The 22,964-nt window shown below is 33.5% G+C and overlaps 2 protein-coding genes across 8 annotated transcripts in view; one reads left to right on the top strand and one right to left on the bottom strand.

The window, feature by feature from the left end:
* Positions 1–20,163, top strand: part of LOC100876699 (Sox box protein 15) — a 129,386-nt gene extending 109,223 nt beyond the window's left edge. For both annotated transcript variants that reach the window (XM_003705738.3, XM_076528955.1), the window contains exons 5-9: positions 11,016–11,238; positions 12,154–12,353; positions 12,798–13,015; positions 13,638–13,941; positions 14,530–20,163. In XM_003705738.3, the coding sequence (XP_003705786.1) occupies positions 11,016–11,238; positions 12,154–12,353; positions 12,798–13,015; positions 13,638–13,941; positions 14,530–15,062 (1,478 nt within the window). In that variant the 3' untranslated portion in view covers positions 15,063–20,163. The remainder of the gene's footprint in view (positions 1–11,015; positions 11,239–12,153; positions 12,354–12,797; positions 13,016–13,637; positions 13,942–14,529) is intronic.
* oaf (BRICHOS-like domain-containing protein out at first) overlaps positions 1–22,964 on the bottom strand; it is a 174,399-nt gene that overhangs the window by 143,621 nt on the left and 7,814 nt on the right. Inside the window, exon 5 of one of the 6 annotated variants that reach the window (XM_076528962.1) lies at positions 12,463–12,510. The exons of the other annotated variants lie outside the window; for them this stretch is intronic. Within the exon in view, the coding sequence (XP_076385077.1) occupies positions 12,488–12,510 (23 nt within the window). The 3' untranslated portion in view covers positions 12,463–12,487. Of the gene's footprint in view, positions 1–12,462; positions 12,511–22,964 lie in introns of those variants that run through there. 6 annotated transcript variants of the gene reach the window in all.

The raw sequence follows: 22,964 nt of genomic DNA, 5'->3' as shown, positions 1-22,964 counted from the left end.
TAAAATCCAAATATTATTACTCTTTTAAAATATTATTAAGATCGAAATTATATTATTCTCTAAATATTAATAAATCCACCGAAAATGTATTATTTTCTTGCTCCATATTTTTAAATATGGACAGAGGGTTGCGATGGAAATAATTTCGTTCAAACCTAACCTTCAAACTGATATGCACAGGTTTCACAATACGTTGTCATCAAATTTGACTTTCTACGTTTCAAAATCCTCCTTTTGATATGCAACAATCTAAAAATCATTCTCTAGTACCAAAAATATATTATTTTACAATTTAAATGCGAATAGAAGTTTGCGATGGACCCAATAATTTCGCTCGACCCTGAACCTTCAAATTGATATGCCCAAGTGATATTTCACAATACCGTCGTCATCAAATCTGACTTTCCACGGTTCGAAACCTTCTGTCTGATATGCAAAAATCTAGAAATTACTTTTTAGTACCTAAAATGTATTATTGCAATTGAAATGTGAACAGAGGTCCACAATGAACAAAATAATATTACTCGAACCTGAACTTCAAATTAATATGCACAGGTTTCATAATACCGTTGTCATCAAATATAATTTTCTCCATTTGGAAATTCTTCGTTTGATGCAATATGATCCTCCGTTTGCAACAATCCAGAAATCACTCTCTAGTACCTAAAATGTATTACCGTAAGTCAAATGTGAAAAGAAACCAAATAATGTTGCTGGAACCTAAATCTTTGCACTGATATGCACAGGTGCTATTTCATAACACCGTTGTCATCAAATCGGACTTTCTCCGTTTCGAAATCGTTTGATATGCAACAATCTAATCTATTGGCCTTTCGGTAACCGAAGGGTTCGGCCAAGCTGAGTCCGATGGGCCGCGATCTCTAGAAGCGTATCGAGATTTATCGCGTGAAAATCGATGGCAAAAAAGGGAGCCGATGTGAGCGTTAACTGATTCTCCGCACGGTATTCTAAATGCCGACTGAGAAGTTTCTCGCTCGATTCTGGAAATGTCACGTGCCGCAGATGCCACGTCCACAGGAGCACAACGAAATTCCCGGAGTGCTTTCGTTTCTCGAGGTGATCGGCTGCAATATGCACGCGTGGAAACGCTGCTTAATCGTCGATCGAGCTGTCGTGAATTAGCCGAGACGTCCACGCGTACTGTAAATCACCGTGGAATCGTTAATTAGCCGCCATAGAGCTTTCAGCGGGAGAAAAATGTCAACGATCCGGCCCGGCTGACAGATGCAAAAAGACATTTTGGCACGAGCTTAGATGCCGAGGAAGGCAACGTCGGCCTGTAATTTGTCGCGATCTCTGCTGGCGTTAATTTATCACGGTTCGAGGAATTCGCTGCTCGCTGTTGTGCACACGAGAGCGAATAAGGGGGCAGATTAGGCGGCGCGGATAAGGCCGGCCCATTAGCATCGGTTCAAATGAGATTTCCGAAGTATGCTCGCTGCTGATCGACTTATTCTGACCCGCATGTGTTTTGCATACATTTGCGTGTCGCGTGCTTGCTCAATGGACCGTGTTTTTAATGAATACGCCTCGTGTAGGATGAATTTTATGCTCGTGTTATGTTGTCGGTTTATTCGGGGGACCACGGGAACAATCGATGAAGAAATGACGAGCAGTACTTACGGAACAGTGAACTTATATTTTAATGAACTTAAGCGTGTTAACAGATCATGCGCGGATTATTATGAATCTTTGTTGAGCAACACTGAATCTTGCGTACTGGGTGTTCGAATAATTGTGGATTCTTTTGAAATAATACAATAAAAATATGGGTGCTGTGATCATATGTGTATAGTAATGTTATGTAGAATAAAAAAATTGTAATAATGTAATATAATGTATATGATGTGCATATATATTGTGATATACGTGTTTACATGTGTAATGTGATGTAATGTACAATGTGATGTATACTGTAATTTAATGTATAATGTCGTATAATATATAGTATAATATATGCATAATGCAATGTCATATATGTATAATATAATATAATACACAAAATAAGGGATGTGTAATGTACTGTAACGTAGAATAATACAGTATAATTATATATATGTATAATGTGATATGATATGTAGTATAATGAACATTATAATTGATGTGTAAAGTACAAAATAAAATATGTATAATTCAATATAATATAAAATACAATATATACACAGTCTAATTTAATTACATTTGATCTAATGTCGTTTTGATAGATTACTAATTGACCAATTTTGTGTAATACAAAAAGAAAATCAACCAATTTTGTGTAATACATAAAAAGTTACTTTCTCTAATCATTTCACGATTAATTATATATTTTAGATTAAATTTAATAAGTAACCATATAAACGTACACATTTTTCTAAATTGACTTCAGTCAATTAAAAACTCAAACTGACTTTAAGTGTTTATCTACTTAATAACATCTATTTAATTTTCTATCTATTTAATAATAAATTACATCTATAATATCTATTTTGTTTGTTTTGAATTTGTCTGAATTTTGAATGAATTTGTTTTCTTAATCTACATCACATTTATTCACCTTAATATAAAAATAATCAAAATAATAAATAAAATACTTATAATTTCAATTTTATAAAAGTTGTATTTAAAAGATTATTCTACTTTTCATTCTTAATGAAATTAAATTAGCAGTTAATTATTAATGGGCGACATGATCGCTAATGGGTACATTTACCTTAATTTATTTTAATTATATCGCATCTATTATAATAATTTGAATAAATTATTTTTGTTATGCATTGCATACATTAACATCTTATATTATAGCATCGAGAAATCTCACGCATTTATCCTGTATATATTTCATTTATTATTTTTACCAATTTTTTATTTATAATATTGCTGTAATAAATGCAATTTTCCTTTTCATTTGTTTATTACAAAATGTACTGTTAGAACTAATTGCTTCATTTAACACGTAAAATACATGGTAATAGTTATTTTTTTCTTTCATAATTGGGGAATATAGAAATTTAACAATTTGAAGATTTAAAATTTTCAAATGTACAAATTTCTAGATTTGAACATTTAAGATTTTCAACATTAAGCAACTGGAGAATTTAGAATTCTGTGATATTAGACATTTTTGTAGAATACTCCGTACCTGATATTTTACAACCTGTAAATTTTATCAAAATTGAAAGCAGAAAATAATTGACAGCTTCTTCAAAAAACTTTTTTCAAAAATTTACATTTCTTGACTACCGTACACTGAATCTCTTAACTATAATCAAAAATATTTCTTTATTATTGTTTTATTATTGCTTATGAACATTCAAAAATATGTTGCTTCATTTCAACCTGGTAACCATCATGTAACAATGATTTAACAGTTGCAGTGACACTTCTGAGACAACTCATTCTACATTTATTCATTTGTCAGTTTCTTTATTTGTACCACTATTTTTGTTCTTTTGTCTTGAAATTTTGAAGGTGATACCCTGAATTTGGTGTATACGTAGATTATAGCGACAACCTAAAGACAGAAGCTGTCATCATCGACGTCGATCGTCGTCGAATCCAGCAAACTCTGTTTTGGTATCATTTTTGACTACTAATAATTTTTGACTAGTAGCATGTTGGAAGCTCTATAACTCGTCGTTAACGATACACTTGATGGTCACCGTATTTAGTCCTCGTCAAATGAAGAATAATCGTGTTTAGCATTATTTTCGATAGTTTCGAATACGTTGAACCATCTGAGGCGACGATAAAATCTCTACATATTGTTCGATACATCATGTGTACATACACTACCGTCCATAAGTATCCGGACACCAGCGAAATATGCATTCGCGTTGCATGAAAGCTATTCAAGTATCTGCAACAGTAACTAAAATCGATTTTTTTTTCTGCGAAGGTCAGAATACTGGAACGTTTTTCCATTGATAATTCTCGTTTGGAACTCATATCTCGATGGAAAAGAAGCTACAGACGAACTAAACCGAAACTGTCGAGTGCGTAGCGTTACTTCCATTCTTATCTCCATTGAGGGAACCTAAACAATTACTAACAGTTTACAAACGCTTGAAACATATCGAAGAACCCACTGAATACGTTCTGCACCATAGAAATGAAACACAGTAGAAATTAAAATTTTTTTTAGAATCGAAAGCGTTTCATTAGATTCACAAATTTGGACTTTGTACTTCTGGACATGAATTTTACTTCCGCACTTTCATTGTATAATTTGTACTTAAAAATTAATTCTATTACGTTATGACACCTCAAAAAGGATAATAATAATTATTACAAATGATATGATAACCCTAAGTACCTTTCGCACAAAGTTCAACTGTGTTTTATGTAACGAAACCAAGTGTCCGGATACTTATGGACGGTAGTGTATATGAGGTACTTCAAATTTGAAGTACACCTTCGAATTCGTGTAAGGTACCCGATCTACTAATATTAATTCAGAAATATTTAAGAACATCCAATCATGCACCGAACTGTCAGATTACAAGTAAAAAGTCGGAATAAAACTAGACAATGGTAGGCCTAATTGAACGAGGGTCCGTGTGTTTCCGATTCGAACGCGGTCTGCTTCCGACCGAAACATTGAAATTAATGAAGTCGTCTGACTAGGGCCGAGAACAGAGTAAATTAGAGGTACACGGCAACCATTAGAATACTTAACGAGGACGTCATGGTGAGAAGCAGTGCGCGGGTGTGATGATGAATCACTGCCGGCTAGCTCACCGCGGAGCGCGCCCAGGAATATTAAATTAAGTTTACTTATTGTTAGCCAAAAAGTATCCAGGCGCCGTCTCTTGCCCTTTCCTTCTTCTGCGGTTGTTCGGCCTTTTCGTACACTCGACACCAAATCTTCCCTCTAGGGAAATGCCTTCCACCCGTTTATTTCTGGGGATTCTTGAAGATTTGCAAAAGCGACTTCGAGATTCGGAGATATATGGCTAATCAAAGGTACACTGTTGGCTGATCGGAAATACACTAATGGCTGATACCATCATGAACGATACACTGATGATTTGGCAACTTAAGATTTTATAGTTTATGAATCAAGTTTTTAGTTTCGTAAATTATTAAATTTTCAAATTTTGTTCTCAAGAATTTTTGAAGTTTTAGACCTCCAATATACTTGCTATTCTTAGATTCCGATGTCCCTAGATCTAGAAGTACTATAATTGAATAATATAATTGTATATAAATATAGAAAAGTAGAACTATGAATTCCAAGATTTCTATATTTCAAAATCCCCATATCTCAAAAATTCCAAAATCCCTGGACCCCAAAATCTGTAGATCCCAAAATCCCTAGTCCCCAAAATCTCGAGATCCCAAAATCTCTAATTCCCAAAATCTCGAGATCCCAAAATCCCTAAAATCTCTAAATCCCGAAATCTCCAAAATCTCTAGATTCCAAAATCCCCAGACCCCAAAATCTCTAGATCGCAAAATCCCTAGATTCCAAAATCTCTAGATGCCAAAAACCCTAAAATCCCTTGATCCCAAAATCCCTAAAATTTCTAGATCCCAAAATTCCTAAAATTTCTAGATTCCAAAATCTCTAAAATCTCCAGATCCCAAAATCCCTATAATCCCTCAAATTTCGTGATCCCAAAATCCCTAGATCGCAAAATCTCTGGTTTCCAAACTTTCTACCTTCCAAAATCCCTAGATTTTTATCGATTTTAACGAATCTCGCATTCGCCATATTTCAACATTCTCAAATTTTTAACCCATTTGTAAATTTATAAATTCTCAAAAGTCCCTAAAAATGATTGGGAATCTTTGAATTTCTGTTTTTGTTTGTTCATCATACTTTTGCTAGGGGAGAACAGATTTGCCGTTGACTGTACACGCTTTCGAACGATGATTTCACTCTTTCGGTGAAACACGCGGAAGCAAATGGACGAAGACAGACCACGGGGGTGCAAAGAGAATAAAACTTGCGGTTTCTTCTTTTTTCAGTTCTTTCGTCGGCACCGAAATTCACTTCGCACTTCATGTATTGCCGTATGTCGCATACTGATGTGTACATTGGGGCGATGTTTAAGATTTAACTTTTAAGATACTGTTTGGGGATGGTGGTATTTTGGTATTTATGTTGGGAGAAGGGATTGGTTAAAATTTTATTATGTTTATAATGAGAGATTATAATGAGTGTCAGATTTTTAAATTTATATATTCGCTAGTGGACTAGTTTTGCGAATTTTCAAATTTTCATAGTAGAAAATTATGCAGCTAGAAAATTTACAATACGTCACTTTTGAAAACTTTCGAATTCTAGATTTCTGAATTATATCTTTTGAAGTGGCTTAACTTGTGAATTTCTGAATTGACTACCTAAATTTCCAAATCTCCAAATATCTGAATTTCGAATATCAAAAAATTATCAAATTTCTAAATTCCTAGATTCCTAGAAGTTAAAAATAGTCACGTCACGAAATAAGCCGTCAAATAAAAAATCTCAGAAGAAACCGTGACACTTTTTGAAAATCGAATTAGATGAAATCAAACCACGTTAGCACTTTAGTGTCTAAACGACACATAATACCATTTTCCCTTAATTAAAATTTCAAATAAAAAGAAACGGAATAGTAAATAAAACACAATCAGCAAATAAACTATCCAATAAAAGATTTCTAAAGAAACTTTAATCTTATAGTTACGAAATAGAAGTATGCTGATACACCAACCTCCTAGTAATTCATAACATACCTTTATCGAAAGTTAAAACGAAAAAGCAAAATCGTAAACAGCACAGTCAAATAAAATATTTTTAAGGACGTATTGACTCTTTATAATAAAATTGTCCGACGCAAGTACTTTTCCATCCAAACGATACATGATACACTCTCCCTTTATCAAAACCTAAAATAAAAACAGCAAAATCATAAATAACATCGTCAAGGAATAAACTGTGAAAATAAAAATCCCTGAAGAAACCTGAGCTCTTCATTGCGAAATTAACTGATGAAAATCGGTATCCAAATAACACATAACATGCATTCCTTTCATAGAAATATGAAATAGGAAGCAAAAGAATTATCATCAAATAAAAAATCTGAGACGACATCTTAATTGGATAACACCGTCAGATTAAGAATCTATGAAAAAGAACTCCTTTTATTACAGAAACCAACGACGCAAGTGATTATATCATCTAAATAATATTATAGTATCTTTCCTGTATCAAATCCTACAAGAAAAGAAACAAAACAGATAACATCGTCAAATCAGAAACCTATGGAGGAATCGGGACTTCCCTGATTGCAAGATCAATTGGCGTTGTATTATATCATCTAAATAATATTGTATTTTTCCTGTATCGAAACCTGATGCAAAAGGAACAGAATCACAAGTGGAATCATAAATAACATTGTCAGGTAAAAAATTTGTGACAAAAACTTGATTTTTTGTATTACAAAATTGAATGACTCAAGTAGATCATCCAAATAATGCATATTGTAGCGCCTCTCTATCATAACCTAAAAATAGAAGAAACAAAATCACAAACGGAATCACAAATGACATTGTCAAATAAAAAATTTGTTACAAAAACTTGACTTTCTGCGTTATAGAATCATCCAAATAATGCATAATATCCTTCTTCTCCATTATAATCTAAAATAAAAGGAACAAAATCGCGAATAACATCGTCAAATCAGAAATTCGTAAAGAAACGTTGACTCTTCTTTTTGCTATAACGAACGACTCAAATGTATCATCTAAATAATATTTAATATGTACAGCCTTTGTAAAGCTTCTGTAAAAACCTTGAACAAAAGGGATGAAATAGGAAATATTGTTAAATCAGAAATCTTTGAAGAAACCTTGATTCGTCTCTTTGCTAAGTCAAATGACACAAATACAATATCATTCAAGTAATAAATACTATTCCTCTTCTCTGTCGAAACCTACATCAAGGAAGATAAGATCATAGATAACATAATCAAATCCAAAATCAGCAAAGAAACCTAACTCATTTCATTTCAAAATTGAACAACGCAAGTATATCATCCTAATAATGTAATGGTACTTCTCTGTATCAGAACTTGATATCAAAGGAACAAAGTCGCAAACCTCACCGTCAAATAAAAAATCTGTGAAGGAACCTTGACTCTCCTCTTTGCTAAATTAAACAGTGCAAGTATATCATCCAAATGGTACATAATATCACTTCCCTCTGTGGAAGCTTGAAACAAAAGAAACGAAATGGTATATAATATTGTCAAATCCAAGGTCTGTAAAAAAACTTGAACTCTTCTGCCTGCAAAATTGAACAACGCAAATATACCACTCAAATAATTCATAATATCCCTTTCCTCCATCAGAGCCAGACACCAAAGGAATAAAATCGCAAACAACGCCGTCAAATGAAAAATCAGTGAAGAAACCTTGGCTCTCCTTTCAGTTAAATCGAACGACACAAATATATAATCCAAATAATAGATACTATTCCTCTGCTCTATTAAAAACACAACAAACTATAACAAAAGAGATAAGATCATAGATAATAAAATTAAGCCCGAAATCTGTAAAGAAACCTAAACTCTTTTCATTTTAAAATTGAACAACACAAGTATACCATCTAAATAGCAGATAATATCCGTTTCCTCCATCAGAACCCGACACCAAAGGATCCAAGTTGTAAACAACACCATCAAGTAAAAAATATGTGAAGTTACCTTGACACTCCTCTTTGCTAAATTAAACAGCACAAGTATATTATCCAAATGATACATAATATCACTTTTTTCTATAGAAGCTAAGAGGAATAAGTTAATAAACTAATAAGAGGAATAAAGTGGCAAATAATATCGCCAAATTCAAAACCTGTAAAGAAACCTCTTTCACCTACAAAATTGAGTATACCATCTAAATAGTACATAATATCCCTTTCCTCCATCAGAACCCGACACCAAAGTTACAAAGTCGCAAACAACACCGTGAAATGAAAAATCAGTGAAGAAACCTTGGCTGCTTATCGCGAAATCGAAGGCGCAAGTACACGAGCGACATTCCATCGAGCGTTGAACGACTCGGAGGCACATTTCGATTCGATCCATCGCGAATACCCACCCTGTCTCGGTAACGAAAACGCGTATCGCAAAAAAGGGGCAGGCGAGGGTCCACAGCGGACGAAGAAGAAGAAGAAGAAGAAGAACTGTTGGGCGACAAAAATGGACTTTGCTGGGAGATAGAGGATGCGACCCCTTCCTTTCTTCCCCCCTGCCGTCGATTTTTTTGCCTCTTCACCCGTTCCGTTCGTTTTCTCTTTATTTCCTATCTTCCTCCCTTCGTCGGAGTCGTTCAGGTTTACCGTCTCTCCTCTTGGGAGTTGAAATATACAAAATGAAATATGAAATAATGGTTCGTGCCTTGTGGCTGGCTGAAGGCACGGGCGCACCCATATCTACGCCCCCATGCGCCTATGTATCCATACGGCTTCAACGTTGTATGTACGCCGATCCCCCGGTCTACATATGTATGCCGTCTATGTACACGGCCACACCATATACATCCGCCTTGCTCAACTTTTTCGTTCTTGTCGTGAACATCTTACGTTCGTATTAACCCTTATCCTTGCTTAATGATATTCCAGCCTACCATACGCTCGGTATATTGAACTAAGCCAGATTCCAACCTGGCCGTCTTTGAGTGGCCAAGCCCCGTCTGTAATTCGTATCCGAGAGCTCGTTCGACCATTTTTCCGCTTCCTCCTTCGATTATGTAGCCAAGCGACGGGCAATTAGGCGCTGCGAATACCAACCTATCGATACGGAATCGATAAACATACAATCGATACGTTTGCTTCTTTTATGTGAGAACGAATTTTTAGTGTTGGTTTGTTTTTAGGTCTTTGTTCTTTGGGATAATCTGATAAGGCTTGAAATTTGGACATTTTTGGATTGTCGATTGGGGCAAATTCTTGGGTTCTCTATTTTAGAGTGTTTGAATTGAGAAGTTTTTGAATTTTCAAGCTTTTGTTTTGGGGAATGGGCAAACTATTTTGGGGGTTATTTTGGAATTTGTAGACTGGTTTTGAAAAACTTTGAAAAACAAGTATCAGTAAAATATTAATCAACACAAAAAATTATACCATTATCTATTACTATAATAATAAATAGTGTACAGCATCTACTTATATGGTTTCTCATTATTTTTCACGCAGCATATCATTTTGGACCATCGGTAAGCACTCAGATCTCTGAGTACCTTAAAAATATAGTGTTTAACCCTTTGCACTCGAGAAATGAAACACTAACTATTGAAATGAAATATTTAATTTAACTGAACAATCTGAAATCATTATTTTTTTATTTATAGTGTATAAACATAGTGTCATAGTACTTAACACATATAACACATATAACGCATATGACACATATAACACACGTAACACATATGACACATATGACACATATGACACATATAACACATATAACACATATAACACATATAACACATATAACACATATAGCACATATGACACATATAACACATATAGCACATATGACACATACGACACATATGACACATATAAGGCATATGAGGCATATAATGCATAAACACATATAATACATATAACACACATAACACATATAGCGTACAAACATAGTGTTATAGTGTTATAGTACATATAAACATATACATATGTGTTACAAGTAATGTGTGTAACGTAGGCATTTTATAAAATAGCCGAACATTTTATACAATGAAAATGTTCAATCATTTTACAAAATACCAATGTTGAACACATTTCCCATAACATACATATTACATAAATATAAATTCATTAAATCCACAGTATACAAACAAAATGAAACAGAAAACAGTGATTAACGATAGAGAAATAATGAATCCAAAAAGTTCATCAAACTATGAAACAGAAAGTTTCAGATTTGCTTCAGAGGCGTTTTGTCGATACAAAAAATACTTTCGAGCGCAAAGGGTAAATAATGACAAAGGAGTTTGCAAGTAACTAATGTACCATCCGTGAATTTCAGGAAAGAAATGGCGAGGGTTGACCCCACAGGACAGAAGGCCATACGTAGAGGAGGCGGAAAGGCTGAGGGTTATTCACATGCAGGAACATCCGAATTACAAGTACAGGCCACGTCGTAGGAAACACGCGAAAAGGGCCCCAGGTGCACCCTCCTCGCCCCCGTCCGCTACGAATACCACCGGCAATAGGTCCAACCCTTCTGGTACCACAATTCATCATTCCATGTAAGTCCATATCTCGGTTCGTATCGATTGTTCAATATCTTACTGTGATCGATTCAAATTAATCATCAACAGATAGATAAAGAATTCTAAATATGAATTTTATACGTTTGCTTTTGAATTTTTGTCAAAATTGTTCGATGCTAAAGTACACTTACTTCGGAGTTTATCAAATTACTATTTTACTAAATTATTTAGTTAAAGTTATTAGTAAAATTATTTACTAAATTATTTAGTAAAATAATTGCATATATGTATAATATTGTATAATGAAATAATTGTAGTAGCACGTACAATAATTGTTTAATAAATTACTGTATTCATTAATGATGTATCTTAATGAGAATCAAATTTTGTAAGCAACAATAAGGAACTTAAATATAAGCTTGATCAAAAATCATTTCGACGCGAACTTCTCTCGATCGCATTTTAATTTTTGTAGAAATTATTCAATATTAAGCCCTTGACCTATGATTTTTTCGATGGGTGCATCAGTCAGAGTTAATTAATTATTGCTATAATGTTAAGACAAATAAGCAAAATAGAAATGTTAGACACATTTTGGATTCAAGGATTTATGATTGTGCAAATTGTAATTGGTATTAAATTCCAAATTCAATTGTTCTACAAATATGATTTTGGTTTGTTATATATGAATTATAATATATATCACGAATTTATAATAAGTGAATTATAAGTGAAGGAGTTAAATGAAGCTTACTTTGAAGTTGAAAGTAGAGTCAAAAGATAGATAAAATATAAATGAATGTACACGTTCAAATATAAATGTACATGTTCAAATATTAAATGCAATAAACTAGTGACGATAAGCTAGTACAATAAACTAGTGATACTGATTAATAAAACTAGCAATTCTGAATAGAAGAATAATAAAATTTTCCTGGTGATTTGTTGAAGGTCCAAGATGGACAGTTATCAAGGCATTCCTCAGATCCCATGGGGTGGCCATTCCCCGATCTCATCCCTGTATCACCAGCAACAGCAGCAGCAAGGCATCCAGGAGTACAAATCGGAGAGCAATTCCTTGTACGGTAGCCCTTATACGCCTATTATTCACACACCGGACATATCTCCAGTTGCCAGTCCCGAGCCAGATGGTGAGAGTTTGTACTCGCATTAATTACCTTTCAGACAGTCTTGGAACTCCAAGAATTGAATTTCCACGATTAAATCGCGAGTACCAGAAACGATTCTCTGCTAATCGTATTTTCTTCATTTTTCTTCGCTCGGTTTACATTTCACTGTTCGTATTTTCTGCAATTGAGTATTTCAACGAATTTTATAGTCATATTCGTATGAACTTTGCAATTATAAGTAATAGTTTATAATTTCAAGTATTTGAATTTTATAATTATAAATAATAATTTATTATTTAAATATAGGTATCTTTTGGTCAGAAATAAGTACAGACACATCAGCTATTCTTGTAATAAATATTTTATCAATTTTAAATGGTTTAGAAATATTTGTATGTCAAAGGTCGCAGCAAAAATGAATTTGTACTCATATGGCGATTAATTAGTCATTTAATCTTTGTTTAGGTGACGGAACGCATTTGCCATCCACGCAAAATCCAGATCCAGAAAGAGATCTAATGGAGGGTTCGTCTAAGCAGCACAACGAAATGAATGAACAAACGAAGCGGTACACTTTTATGAGTACCGATAATCAACTGCACACGGGTCATGCTGGTGGAACTAGCATATCATCGTGTCAGAATTCTGGTGCTTACACTGACACTCTAACTTATAAGAAATCAGTAAGTACTACATAAACGAATCATTTAAATATTACAAACAAATATAAGATAGATGTGTAACTTCGCCATGTTAATATTCAAAGAGGTTCTTAAATTTATGTGTATAGTCTAAAGATATCCTCTTGAACATATCATTCTTTGCGAACACTATTCTACAATTAAATTTTGACTGATTATTTAGTTTTGTTCATAACTACTTAGGTAATAACAAATGTGGAAATCTTGACCATGTAAGATTTTTACTAAACAAGTTATTTAAGTAAAAATTAAAATTTAGGGATGTAAAGTTAACCTCAAAATTGTTTTGCAGACCACAGTTTAACCTATGATTTACAACGTTGCATTTTTTCTTCTAAATAACTGTTTAGTGATATACCACTAAATGTACGATATAACTGTATGATATATATTATAATATATGGTGTATACACCATGATAATATTCTATATAATTATTTACAAAAAGATGAGTTCAATGACAACTCTACATCCATTATTTACTATCATTCCATTACAGTTATCATAAATTGCAATGTATTCATAATTAGTAAAATGAAGTCCAACAAATTAACTGTGTAACATCATACAATTTACTAAATATATTCCCCATTCTATAATTCTAGGTAAGTTATTTAAATTTCGAAAGACAACCATCGAGTATCGCCGCGGTGGGCATCGCAAACGGCATGATGGTGTCATGCAATAAACTGCGTTCAGGATTTGAAAATGTTGGCTCTGTGACGGGCACTTTTTACCCACCGGTCGCATCCCCACACGATCAATCGTTGCAGCACTATACAAGTAGCCAATCGTCGAAGACTGCCAACTATTCGATGCAGTCTACCGTCGAGAGCAACTATAATCCTGTTCAGTGTGCCAATCGACAACAATCCATGGGGATCCGTGGAGCCGCTGAAGGTTGTCCCGGTAATACTTCCTCCATTTTTATTTGTCCCGATTATACTTCTACTATCTTTATTTGTCTCGGCTGTACTTCCTACACTTTGTCCTGGTTTCGTTACTCTTGGACTAATTCCAGTGGTCAAGGGTATTTAGTTAACCGCAATCGATTGTACGTTAGTTTAGGTATTTGGGGATTTGAGTAATTTCAGGGTTTGGATATTAGGAAATTTGGTAACCTGAAAATTTGCAAATGTTGATCTGATATTTTCGGAAGTTGGAAATTAGGAAATTTGGTAACCTAAATATTTACAAATACTAATCTGACATCTTAGGAATTTGGAAATTAGGAAATTTGGTAACCTGAAAATTTACAAATGTTGATCTGACATCTTAAGAATCTTTCAATTTTTCAATTTGGAAATTTGAAATATTAGAAAATTGTAAATTCTGAAATCTGTGAATCTGATTGAACTCCTATTGGTTCAGAATTAATCCAAATCTTACTGTCCTCGCCAGTTTCTTCAAACATACCTCCCATTTTCGTAACATTTCATAAATAGCAAAGCTGACATCTAACAAATCCTCCTAATCCTCCTACGAATCACGTTCCAGGTGTATCACATCGTTACCAAATGACTCACCACCAAGAGTACCAAACCGAGGGCACCAGCACGGGTCAGCAGCACTCGATCCTGGGTCACATGGACCCCGGAATGACCGCGGACGACGACCAACAGCAGACTCTGCAGCTAGAAAAGTACTTCAAGTATTCGCACTCGAGCAACGTGGGTCACAGCAGTCTCTCGTCTCAGAACTTGCTCGACAGCAATCACAACTATGCCAGTGATTTGCGTTACTATGCCCCTCAGCAGACTCAGCTGGACATGTCGAATTCTCAGTGTATCGTCGACGATCAAAACAAAGACACTCGGTGTTCGAACGTGGCTATGAGTCACGCGATGGATCAGTACCATCAGGGTATGGATGTGACGAAGTATCAAGAGCACCCGTCGCAGCAACAACAACAGCAGCAGCAACAGCCACAGCAGGGACAGCAGTCTCAGAACATGGAACACGTGCCGAAAGCGGACGACGACTTCAGTGTAATACTTGCCGATGTGCGTAAAACGTGTTACAGTAGCTAGTGCCACTTTGGACACTCATATGTGGCTACTTGTGAGCTGCAGTACCAAGAACGGTAGTGTATTTGAAGAATCCGGTGCTTATACACGGTATGGAAAGAGTGATAGGGACATAATGGTAGTCCGAAGTTCTCCGCATCATGCATGGGCATTTGCAAGAGGAACTAATGAAGACGTTTTTTAATTTTGTTGTGGAACCTTGTTAACAAGTTCGTTGTTTAAATGTGGGTGCAGATCTCGATAAGTCATCGGATTTTCAAGCTTGCGAAATCAGCTCTGGGTCTTCTAATTTCGTGTGCCTTTGTTTTAATTTTATGAACTAATTTTTCGACGGCTTTTGGGAAATGTTTAATACACCGTTGGCACTGAAGTTGAACGTTGAAAGATGGAGGCTAAGTTATTTAAATGCAGTCCTCTTTCAACAACTGCATTGTGAGAGCTCTAGCGTTGTAAATATGTCAAAGGAATTTATTAAATCTCATAAATTTTAATACAGTTATTTATTATTAAATTGAATTTATTATACAATTTATTTAAATTATGACTGTTTATAAAACAAGTAACTTTTAGGTAAATCTTGAAAATATGTAAATTTGAGAAGAACTTTGAATTTTAATTTAAATGATTTTACTTTTTATTGGGTTCTTTTGCAAATGCCTGTCTAAGGTGATGTAGGAAATCACCTGTATAAACTATTACTTTTTTGACACTCTGTACTCTGTACACACTTCCGGTGCTGAGGTACTTGATCCTATTCGGGAACGGTCAGAAAGTTCACCATTTTTTTTTATTTAATACGTTCTATTCCGTAGAAGATTTGAAAGTTAGGATTACGTACAGTGAATTTAATTGCAGAGAGAACAAGATTTCTTTCGATGGAAAGCTTTCAAGGAAAACTTTCAGTATGATCTTATTAAACTTTAATGATTTTAATAAACTATCATTAATGATTTTAATGATAGTTCTACATACGAAATAAACATAACCTTATTTCTCACATCACATAGTGAACCAATTATGAGAAAACTGTAATTGAAGTTTAAAAAACGATGCTACATTGCACATAAATAAGTATTAAAAGCTAAATTTATTTTATAGTGATTTTTATGTAGTGGTAAATGTATTGGATTTCAAATCTGTCGTCCAGGGTTCGCATTCTGTTGTAAGAAATTTTTTTTTAAACAATAAACGCAAATTATTTTGTGTTCTGTTATAAATATCATTTTTTATTCACTTTTTATTATTAATTTAACAATCTATTTTTACATAAGTATATATATATGCAACCATATGTAAATTTGAGAGTTTGGAAATTTTGAAGTGTTGTAACTTGGAAAATTAAAAAATTGAAAAATTGATACAGTAAGAATTTAAAGTTTGAAAATTTGAAAATTAAAAAATTGTGAATTTCACTTACTGTAACTTTGAAATGTGATAATTTGGCAACTTGAAAATTTGAAAATTTAGTAATGTAAAAATATTTTCTAATTCTTGTTTGAATTTTTGTTAATTATTGTATAAGCATTTAATTATAAATATATTACATTCTACTATCTTTTTATTTATCATTAATCAAATTTAATTTCAAAATACATGTATATCCCACTTTTTGGAAAAATAAAATACAACATATTTATAACAAAATACTCATAAAATAATTCAAAATTCCGTACTCATTTACGTTATTTCTTGTTAAAAAAAATATTTCTCCCAACTGGTTGCGAATCCAAACTACATATTATAGATTTAAAATCCGATATGTTTACCACCGCCATTACTGTACAATATAACTCTGCTATACATATATTTCGTGATGCACAATTTTTGCAAACTTCAAATTTTTCTCATAATTCACATGCAACGTTAAAATTAAAAATTAATTTCATATACAGAACAATCACCACTTTGAAATCCAAGCGGACCAGCGCCCTTATTAGGAAATTACAATAACACAAAATAAAGGAAATTAACAATAATACGACTTAACAATAATATAAAACGGAATATTACTGTACAACAAACACAAGATAAACTGCCAATGTACACTTGTTATTACCGTTACCGATAAAAATTAAGATACATCCCGATGAACTTTCTGGCCTCACCTCGTTGATCCCTCACTTAATTCGATTAGCGATAGTAGTAAAATTGAATCGTTCCGTACGGTTAAGATTGAGACTAGAAATCGGTGATTAGTTGAAATATTCCGATGAAATGTTACGTACAGTATGTTTATTTAATTCACGTCAATTATCATGTTCAGTGATGGAATCGTAATTGAAAGCAACTGCATTATTGTTGGGCTATTCTTATCCACCTATATGCACTCGTGGTACAGCACGGCACTGTATATTTAGAACGTACCAGCATATTTTCACCGAGAGAATAGATTGTTCGAACAGTTTTCAGTAGCGAAGTGAAACGCATCAGTTTTTCGTAGCGAATCGATCCTGTCACTAAGCTACTTACACTATCGTTCAAAAATCTTTGGATACTCTAACTTCTCGCTCAGATCATTAACCAGTTAAGTGTGTTTTACGACTATATCCGTCATGAAAATGTGGCAGAATTTTGTGTCATGACGACTATATCCGTCATGCGTAAAATTTTGTTACAATTTGATACTTAAATTGTAATTTTGGCGAAAACTAAATTATATTCGTAAATTGTAGTATGTTTAAAATGTTTAGAGGTCAACACGAAATGAAATAAACAAATAAAAAGTGTAAATGATTGGAGATGGATTCATAAATTCTTGAGAGCTAACTCGTCATCGCTTGATTATCGCGACACACACTGGTGTGTGCTTTGCAAAAAGATCGCCACAGTTAACTGGTTAACATGTGAAAACTATAGTTGAAATAGGTTTTGTCATTCGATATTAGTGTTCTATAAAATACTAGTCTAAAATTGATACTGGTATTTCATAATGAGCACTTAAGAAAAACAATGCAGCAGCAAGAGATTAGGAAAGCAAGATGGGGATGCTACATCTCTTGAGGACACTATACTTGACATCTTATAAATAGACTGCGGATGTGTCGAAGTCTACAAAATAAACATAATCTGTAAATTGTGGATTTCATAGATCATATGTTTCATTATTTTGCAGATCTCAGTGTAAATGTATAGTTCGTAGTCTGTAGATGATTAGGGGCAGTTCGCGAATAACAGTGGAACTGCACCCTCTGCTTCAAATTATCGATCATTTAACCCTTTGATTTATAATATCGTGTCCCACTCTGCACAATACAAGTCAGATACAACAAACCCAAATCGTATTTGCACTCTGAATTTGGAATTCAATACTAATTAAAATTCGTGAAATTAAGGAAAAATATATTTAGCATTTTAACTTTTTTTATTTGTCTTATTGCAGCAATAATTATTTACCTCTCGCTGATGCAACTGCTGAGAAAATCATAAATTAAAAAATTATGAGTCCCTGTTTCTTTAGTTATTTGATGAGACATTTTTGTTTATGAATAATCTTTATAAACACAAAAATAAATAGAGTGAAAAACAATCTAATTGGTCATCTTTAATTTGGTTTTCTAGAGATTGTAGTTGGTATATTAAAGATTAAAGATGAAGAATAATAAGATAAAAATTTTGAGAAATATTAAAACTGAAGAAATTAAAAAATTATATAGGTTTTGAGAAGAGGTAACTTCTATAAAGATATAAATGTTAATTTTGTGTCCTTCGACATAATCCCATCTTGCTCTCTTCTTACACCTACTTACAGCTGACAATTAATGTTTTTGACAAAAACTAAACGTCTTTTAAATTAAAAAAAACTGTGAAAAAACCTTTAAACACAAATATTTGTGTTAAATTAATTAGATGAATTAACATGTTCATTGCCAAACGTGAAATCATCAGTTTCTCAAGTTCATACTAGAAAAATTATAAATAAAATTGATATTATATTAAGGTTAAGTAAGATAGTATATTGAAAGCTCCAATTCCAAAATTTTTCGTATTTTTAATACTTTTAAATTGATTTAAAAATTTGAAAAATTTGAAATTGATAATTTTTTAAATTTGTCAAGTTTTTAAATTAAAGAATTCATAAGTCTGTATATTTGATAATTTTCGAACCCCCAAATTTCTAAATTTCCCAACTTCTCAACTTCTCAGTTCCTCAATTTTTTAATTACTAAATTTGAAAAATTAAAAATTAAAAATTAAGAAAATTTGACAGTTTGAAAATTTAAAAATTGAAATTAAAAAATCAACTAGTGTTGAGACTAAATATTGGAAACTGTACCTATATTGCCATTTTCCTAAAAAAAATTGAGTACCTAAACCTAGGTAGTCAGCAATGTACATCTTACTAATACCTACATTCACAATGGCAGTGAATATGTTAAATATTAAAAATTCATAATTCCTATAAAATTTGAAAATGTCACTAACAAGAGTCCTAATACTTTTGAACGATAATGTACAATTATAGAATTTCACTGGTATCACAAAGACAGTGTCCACATAAAGGGACGAAAAAGTGATATTTAGTTGTTTTAATTTATAAAAGACGCTTTTTAATGTGTCGACCACGACCAAGATACTTAATGTAAATGAGAAATTTATATTTTTACAAGACATATTCCTTCTCTTTCTTTTTATAAGAATCTCCTGTGAAAAGTACTTATTGTAAAAAGACATCGTTAATCACGGCAATGCAAATATTATCGAAAGTACCTTTGATATCAATAATTAATTGTATTAAGCGTTCGATCATTGTCCGTGTATAAACACGATCTCCTTAATTCTTCCGTTCAGCCGACTGAATGAAATTCTCGCTGTAAATGTAGCATAAAATAGCAGAACGAATTCTTCTTCTTCTCCTATCTTTTTCCTCTTTTTTTTACTCACGTAAGCTTCTTACTTTCATAGTTTTTAATACTCTATGTAGCGTTCGATTATACATTGTAGCGTGGCAATAAACGTGACTAGTTTTTATCGTTCGATCTTCAAGCTGAGAATACATTGTAAGCGATGGAGTTTAGGAATGCGTGTAAAGAACGTGGGAGAGTACTAAATTATTATAATTATTGTATCGTACTTAATAGAAAACAATTATCAACATTCACGTGAATTCCGTATATTTCTTGATCCGTTCTCGTTGTTCTAATATAGATTGTTTAATTTCAGTTGCTGCGGTTAAGAATCAAGTATACAGGGTATAACTTAACACTAGAACTACCTACATTAAATGCTCGTTTATCGAAGAATGAAAAATAAAATGAAAAGGGAAATAAATACTAAAGCATCAAGTAACATACAGAACTAGTTTTTACCTCAACAAAATATGACAGACATTTCCATAAAATCACGACAATAAAATTTTATAATATAAAATGAAAAATCTGAAACCAATCATTTTAACTGGTTGATAGTTCTAGTGTTAAAAGTGTTCAATTATTGGCGTAACTAGATAAAATTCAAGTGGAGATTTTCCGAAATATGGCAATATACCGCGCGGACGTGAATTACGATCTGACAAAAGGGAATGTACCATATGCAAGTATAACATGGCGATATAACGTAATGATCTAACATATTGCAGTTTAATAGATGACGAACTGACACGTGGAAGTGTAACGTATGACAATCCAGCAATATAACGCGTGGGAATATAATGGGTAGCTACGCAACATGTGGTGATTCAATGCGTTGCAATTTAACATGTAGAGATCTAACATGAGATAATTCAACGCGACCTAATGCATGGTAATATAATGCGTCGCGATCTAACTTGCAATGTAATGCGTGGCAATACGCATAGTCATTCTACATGTAGAAATATAACACGTAAACAATACCACGCATGGTGATTCAGACTGGAAATATAACGTGCTATGGTTTAACGCTTGGCGATGTAGCATGTAGTAATCCAACACATGAAAATGTAGCACGCAAGTGATTTAACGAGTAGTAATTCAACGCATGGAAGTCTAACACGTGGTAATATAACGCAAGGCAATATATCGCGAGGCAGTATAACACGAGGCAATATAACGCGAGGTGCTTTAATGCGTGGTTATTGAACGCGTGGAAATGTAACGAGTAGTAATTCAACGCATGCAAGTCTAACACGTGGTAATATAACACAAGGCAATATATCGCGAGGCAGTATAATACGAGGCAATATAACGCGAGGTGCTTTAATGCGTGGTTATTGAACGCGTGGAAATGTAACGAGTAGTAATTCAACGCATGAAAATCTAACACGTGGTAATATAACGCAAGGCAATATAACGCGAGGCAATATAACGCGTGGCAATCGCACGTATGGAAATAGAACGCGTGACCATGAAAGCGATTTGATGCGCGGTGATTTAACGCGTGGCAATATAACGCGTAGTGATGTAACGCTTGGTGATATAATGTGTAGTAATTCAACGCGTGAAAATGTAACACGTAATAATTTAACAAGTAGTAATTCAACGCATGGAAGTCTAACACGTGGTAATATAACGCGAGGCAATATAACGCGAGGCTCTATAATGCGTGGTAATCCAACGTGTGGAAACAGAACGCGTGACAATACCATGAAAGCGATTCGATGCGCGGTGATTTAACGCGTGGCAATATAACGCGTAGTGATGTAACGCTTGGCGATATAACGTGTAGTAATTCAACGCGTGAAAATGTAACACGTAATAATTTAACAAGTAGTAATTCAACGCATGGAAGTCTAACACGTGGTAATATAACGCAAGGCAATATAACGCAAGGCAATATAACGCAAGGCAATATAACGCGAGGCTCTATAATGCATGGTAATCCAACGTGTGGAAACAGAACGCGTGACAACACCATGATAGCAATTCGATGCGCGGCAATTCGACGCGTGGCAATATAACGGCAGTAACTTAACGCATGGTGATATAACACATGGTAATCCAACGCATAGAAATGTAACACGTGGTAATTTAACAAGTAGTAATTCAACGCATGGAAGTCTAACACGTAGTAATATAACGGAAGGCAATATAACGCGAGGCAATATAACGCGTGGTAATCCCATGTATGGAAATGTAACACGTAATAATTTAACAAGTAGTAATTCAACGCATGGAAATCGAACGCGTAGTAATATAACGCAAGGCAATATAACGCGAGGCAATATAACGCGTGGTAATCTCATGTATGGAAATATAACGCGTGGTGATCCCATGTGTGGAAATATAATGCGTAACAATACCATGCATGGTAATTCGACACGTGGCGATATAATGCGCGGTGATTTAACACGTGGCAATATAACGCGTGGGAACAATATCATACAATGTGTGGCTATATAACGTGCATTCTAACAAAAGACTGGAATCCCACAGAACAAGCCTAGTTACGCCAATAAATAAAATACAATTTTTTCCACTTAAAATTTCTAAAAAACTTCTTTTTTGAAATTCAATATTTTCGGAACCAAAAAACCATCAAAACTGTCGCAGTACAAAACAACCACATAAATATAAATCAAACTAAATGTAAATAATTGATATTTGGTAATGAAAATGGTATATATAAATTAAATTTTGTTCTACGTACACTTTTCATTTTTACATAAACAACAATCTCCTATTAATTCATTTTTACCCAAGGAAATGAATAGGAACATAACACTTATTTAGTCGTTCTTTTTATTAAATATATATAAAAAATATGTGTATAAGTTACAATGTTATGTGTAAAGCTGAAATCATACACGGTGAGTAACATCCAGTTCTAATTCGGAGTGTTGATAGAAAAACGTTTAAACGCTAAAAGTTATAATACCCATTCCTTGCCCCGTTTAGACAACCCTCAACCTTGTTCATCGAAACGAAATTTATTAAATCAGTGCATTTCTTATCGGAGAAAAAGAGAGGATTAACGTAGAGCAAGACTTTT

This window comes from Megachile rotundata, chromosome 2, assembly GCF_050947335.1.
Source record: "Megachile rotundata isolate GNS110a chromosome 2, iyMegRotu1, whole genome shotgun sequence".
NCBI classification, from domain to species: domain Eukaryota; kingdom Metazoa; phylum Arthropoda; class Insecta; order Hymenoptera; family Megachilidae; genus Megachile; species Megachile rotundata.
The sequence above is the reverse complement of the archived record's forward strand: the minus strand, read 5'-3'. Positions and strand labels throughout refer to the sequence as shown.